The sequence below is a fragment of the Asparagus officinalis genome, chromosome 8 (genome assembly GCF_001876935.1).
Source record: "Asparagus officinalis chromosome 8, Aspof.V1, whole genome shotgun sequence".
Taxonomy (NCBI): Eukaryota; Viridiplantae; Streptophyta; class Magnoliopsida; order Asparagales; family Asparagaceae; genus Asparagus; species Asparagus officinalis.
In genome coordinates, this window is record NC_033801.1 from 15361453 (window position 1) to 15363698 (window position 2246).

Below are 2246 nucleotides of genomic sequence, written 5' to 3' on the forward strand. Positions count from 1 at the left end.
TGCAGTGGAGTAGAACAAATCATATTGCATATTGTGTTTCTAGACTCTAGTAGCATGACATTTCCTATGGAGGGAGAGGGCATGTGATGGTCCTGTGACTCCTTGAATAGTTTTCGCAAAGCTCTCTTTACAATCTCTTATATGTATCTATTTCTTCTGTCTTACTACATATTTAGTGTATCACAGAATGCTCATACTAATATAAGTAATTAAGAATTTTTTTGAAATAATCATTTGCATGATTGTCATATACCCTTTTCTGACAGAAAATGTGATGCTATCAAGATCCATGGGACAAGCAATAAATCATAATATAGATGATTTTGTATAAGTACGCTAATAGTACAAAGGTGTTATGATTAGTTTACCTTAGTTTCAATGTATTGATGTAACAGTCTCTTTTATAGTAAATATGTTATTCTTAATGGCATAAACTGTTTTTAATAAATATTTTCAGAATATTAAGTCATTTAATTTTCATAAGAGGTTATTCATGTTGCAGTTTTGAAGTATCTTGCTAGATCTAAGCAATATTATTCTATTCAAGATTAGATAAATTTTCAATGAAACTGTTGCTAATTCCAGTCTTTTTGATTTCGAAGATATGAGAGGATCTAGAATACTGGGTTTTCACAGTAGGGATGTGACGCCAGCTTTGACTATTAAATACTTGAATAATAGATCATTGTGTCTCTACTAGGTGTGAGAGAAGGTTTATACTATTGTTATCAGTAAAAGCAATATTGGACAAGATTACGTCCAATATAAGAAGTGAACTTTAATAACAATATTTTCTGAGATCAACTACTGCTGGAACAGTTGAAACTTGAAACAGACTTTCATGTATCGTACAACGTCAATATCTTATGCGAAGTAGTTAATCTATCATCCTTGGAGAACTGTTCATTGTATATTTCCGGAAACTAGTCATTCATTATTGCTACCCTGGGCCTTATCAGATAGTAAAATTTTTCTATAAATGTTGCCAGGGTTCGGTTCCATTACGGCCATCCAGATGTTTTTGATAGAATTTTCCACATTACGAGAGGTGGTATTAGCAAAGCGTCAGGAGGAATCAATCTAAGCGAGGACATTTTTGCTGGTGATGCCCTTTCCATTCCTCTTTTGTTGATTCTAGTTTTTAGTGCACGTTGCATCTTATGTATATCCTTATAAAAAACTCTTCAGGTTTCAACTCTACTTTAAGGAGAGGAAATGTCACACACCACGAATACATTCAGGTGGGGAAAGGTCGTGATGTTGGGCTCAATCAAATCTCTCTCTTCGAAGCAAAAGTTGCATGCGGTAATGGGGAGCAGATTCTTAGCAGAGATCTCTATCGCTTAGGGCATCGCTTTGACTTCTTCCGCATGATGTCATGTTATTACACGACTGTTGGATTTTATATAAGCTCAATGGTAACTTCCACTTCCTCTATGTCCAACTGACCAACGGAAAGAGTCTGCCTGCTAATGAATCTGAGAACTATATTCTGTCTCAATTTTTTTCCTCAAAAAAAAAAAAAAAAGTTGCCGTCATCTAATTTCTTCTTGTGTTTCAGTGAAGTACAAAATAATAATAATAATAATATTCTGAAATATTATAAAACCATACTTACTGTAACATTTAATTATATCGAAGTAGCACATTGATTATGGGAAGTAAATAGATATATACATTATCATGCTAATTTAATGCCTGTCACTTAATTTGTACCTTGAACTTTACTGTTTTCATATTTGTTTGCTGTTTTTTTTAAATCCGTCATATTGAAAATGTGCAGATGATTGTTCTTATAGTATATGCCTTCCTGTATGGGAGACTTTACCTGGCATCAAGTGGAATGGAGTCTGCAATCATGAAGCAGGCAAAGATGAGAGGAAACCATGCTCTCGAGTCAGCAATGGCATCTCAATCTGTAGTTCAACTGGGTCTACTAATGGCTCTGCCCATGGTTATGGAGATTGGACTCGAAAGAGGGTTCAGAACCGCTTTAGGTGACTTCATCATAATGCAGCTTCAGCTTTGTTCGGTTTTCTTCACGTTCTCTCTTGGAACAAAAGCCCATTATTTTGGACGCACAGTATTGCATGGCGGGGCGAAGTACAGGGCCACAGGACGAGGCTTTGTGGTCCGGCATGTTAGGTTTGCTGAGAACTACAGAATGTACTCAAGGAGTCACTTCACAAAAGCTTTAGAATTGATGGTGCTGCTCATAGTTTACCAAGTTTATGGAGATACGGCAG

The 2246-nt window shown here is 35.8% G+C and overlaps 1 protein-coding gene across 1 annotated transcript in view; it reads left to right on the plus strand.

Annotated features, from left to right (window-relative positions):
• The window catches only part of LOC109851385 (callose synthase 5), a 29251-nt gene that overhangs the window by 25306 nt on the left and 1699 nt on the right, over positions 1-2246 (plus strand). The window contains exons 37-39 of the mRNA XM_020421471.1: positions 990-1102; positions 1189-1418; positions 1784-2246. The exon at positions 1784-2246 is cut by the window's right edge and continues 347 nt beyond it. Of these exons, the coding sequence (XP_020277060.1) occupies positions 990-1102; positions 1189-1418; positions 1784-2246 (806 nt within the window). The remainder of the gene's footprint in view (positions 1-989; positions 1103-1188; positions 1419-1783) is intronic.